The 2,762-nt window shown below is 53.8% G+C and overlaps 1 protein-coding gene across 1 annotated transcript; it reads right to left on the bottom strand.

The window, feature by feature from the left end:
* Window positions 1–133: 133 nt before the first annotated feature.
* Window positions 134–2,431, bottom strand: H257_19360 (hypothetical protein; the record flags this gene model as incomplete). Its single annotated transcript, XM_009848506.1, has 1 exon — window positions 134–2,431. One exon carries the CDS (start codon window positions 2,429–2,431, stop codon window positions 134–136), a length of 2,298 nt encoding a protein of 765 aa, XP_009846808.1.
* Window positions 2,432–2,762: the final 331 nt, after the last annotated feature.

Raw genomic sequence — 2,762 nt, 5'->3', positions numbered from 1 at the left:
TGTGCTCAAACAATGCTCTGGACGCCTTCATGCACGAACTGTACACGATCAGCGACTGAATCACCGTCGCAAATACCGCCAGAAAAGCGAGCGCGGCGTAAATGCTCAAGTAGTACCACGTTTGGGCTAAAAACTACTGAGGGGACTCGGTTGCAACCGTGCCTGTCCACACGTTCAACCACAGGTCGCTGCCCACGGTGAGCGCTTGCCACAAGATCAACCCAAATAACAAACTCACCACGGCACCGTACCCCCCCGCCGCATCTAGGTACTCGCTGTACACGGACAATGACACGTCGCCTTGCATCCGCTCTTCGTCCTGCACTAATTGGCCAGAAACGTCGTCGAATGTCTGGCCACGGAGCTTCATCACCGGCGTAAATAAGTTGTCCCCGAGCCCGCCAAGGGGCGACGACACGGACGGCGACATGATCGTGCTGTAGTCGTTGGGCGTCGGCGTGTACGCTTTCGTCAACACTTCGTTGGACACTTGAAACCCAGGTCGACTAGGCAACGTTGGGTCGATCAAGATCGTCCTATCGTGACTGGTTTCCAGAGCCACCACATCCTGATCGACCACTTGGCCGTCCTTTACTTCAATCGTGCGATGGATAAATGAGGACGCGATGATTTCCGGCGAGTGCGTGACCAACACGATCGTCTTGAGACGAAGCAAACCGAGAAAACACTTGGTGAAAATCTCGTTTTGCACGATCGCGTCCACAGCAGACAAGGGCGAGTCCAAGATGAAAATGTCGGCGTCACTGTAGCACGCCCGGGCCAGGCTGATGCGGGCCTTCTGCCCCCCCGACAAGTTGACCCCCTTCTGGCCAATCTCGGTCCGGTCGCCGGCTGGAAACAGCGTCAGGTCCTTGGACAGTGCACATGCAGCCAGCACGTTGTTGTACTTGACGCGGTCGTAGGGGTGACCAAAGAGGATGTTGTCGCGAATGGTCATGTTTTGAATCCACGCTTGCTGCGAGTAGTACGCGACACGCCCCCCCACAAAGATGGACCCGTTGAACTTGTCCATTTCGCCCAACAAGGCGGCACACAGGGACGACTTGCCTTCGCCCACCGACCCATGCACGACCACAAACTCGCCGCGCTTGATGGTCAAGTTGACGTTTCGGAAGAGGGGGGTGGCTACGTCCCAGCCAATGCTCGCGTTTTCGATGGCCACAACCACGTCGTTGTCGACGTAGTTCTGGAGCCTGTCCTTGGGGGCCGTGGCTGGCGTGAAGACGGTGGTCGCGTTCTTTTCGGTCAAGTCGAGGAACTCTGTCACACGTCGAAGAGACACGAGCGCTTGCATGGTCGAGGAGATGGTCATCGACAGTGACGAAAATGGAAACTTGAGCATGGTAAAGTAGCTGAGCGCGGTAAACAAGGTCGACGCGGGGAGGGTTTGGTGCTGCAGCAACGTGTACGATGCAAACGAGGCAATGGTCACGAGAGTTGGCCCCAAGTAGAGCAGCACGACACTGATCGTGACGAGAACGAACAAACGCCACAAAATCTCGAGCTCTTTGGTGCGTTCGACGGCCAATTTCGCGGCAAACATTTCTTCCCACGCATTCAGTTTGATGATTTGCATCGCGCCAAACATTTCGTTGATCGCTTTCATGCGCGTGTCTTTTTGGCTCATGAGCGCGTCAAAGGTCGTCTCGATCGTGTTGGACAGGAACTGGTTGCCCCCTAGCGTGAATACGACGACTGCGGCCCCGACAAACGTGGACCACCCGATCACAGTGTAGAGCAGCCACAGCGTCAAGATGATTTGGACCGGTAGGATCACGAGTTGGTTGCCCACCATGGAAAAGGCCACGATCGTGGGAATGTCGGACAAGAACAAGTTAGAGATCTCACCCGTGGACTTGACTCGACGCGATGCGGCGTCCAATCGAAGCGACTTTTGAAACAACAAGTGCTGGAGGGCCGACGTGACCTTGACGACAACCATTTGCATTTGCAAGTCCGAGTGCGCCGACAGAAGCGCCGACACGACGCGCACCACCACGAGCGACGCGATGAGCTCGAGGCAGTACGTGATGTCGAAACCAGCATTTGATTCCATGGACAGCACGATCTGCTGCAGCACGTATGGACCGTAGAGGGAGCCTAGGACTTTACCCACTTGCATGACTAGAATCCAGAGCATGTCCCACCCAAACACGGACGCGATGGCCCACATGATCGAGTGCGATTGGATGAACACGGGCTCAAATACACGACCGACGACGCTGCACTGGTTCTCGAGCTGAAGAGGCCATACGTCAGCGGGGTCAAGTTGCCGCTCGTTGCCCAGAGCCATCAATGGCGTCGCCCATCGAAAGAGGAGCTTCGAAAAGGCATTGGCCTTCTGATGACCATCCTTGGGAGAAGCAGCACGTGCACCAATGGAAACGGCCTGGTATTTTGTCGTTGTCATAGTGGCGGCAATAATGACGAAGTGCTTTTGCGGTTCTTCGGATGGTGCGTAGCCAGTACTACCACCATTGCTTACGTAATCATTTGAGTTGTTCTTATTACTCCGGAGTACACTACAGTTATACTCCGTATGTTACTACAGTAGTGTACATGTAGTGCAATACCAGTAAACCAAAACAACTACAGTACCGTACTGTACTACAGTACGTAGTAGTACCATTAATACTTACTGTTAAGACTTACGGACCCCATTGAATATTAATACCAACCTTGGATACTATGGTTAATATAATATAATTGTTGAATTAAAAGCGTGGATGACATGTGGATGA

Source organism: Aphanomyces astaci (genome assembly GCF_000520075.1).
Source record: "Aphanomyces astaci strain APO3 unplaced genomic scaffold supercont1.518, whole genome shotgun sequence".
Lineage (NCBI taxonomy): Eukaryota > Oomycota > Saprolegniomycetes > Saprolegniales > Verrucalvaceae > Aphanomyces > Aphanomyces astaci.
The sequence above is the reverse complement of the archived record's forward strand: the minus strand, read 5'-3'. Positions and strand labels throughout refer to the sequence as shown.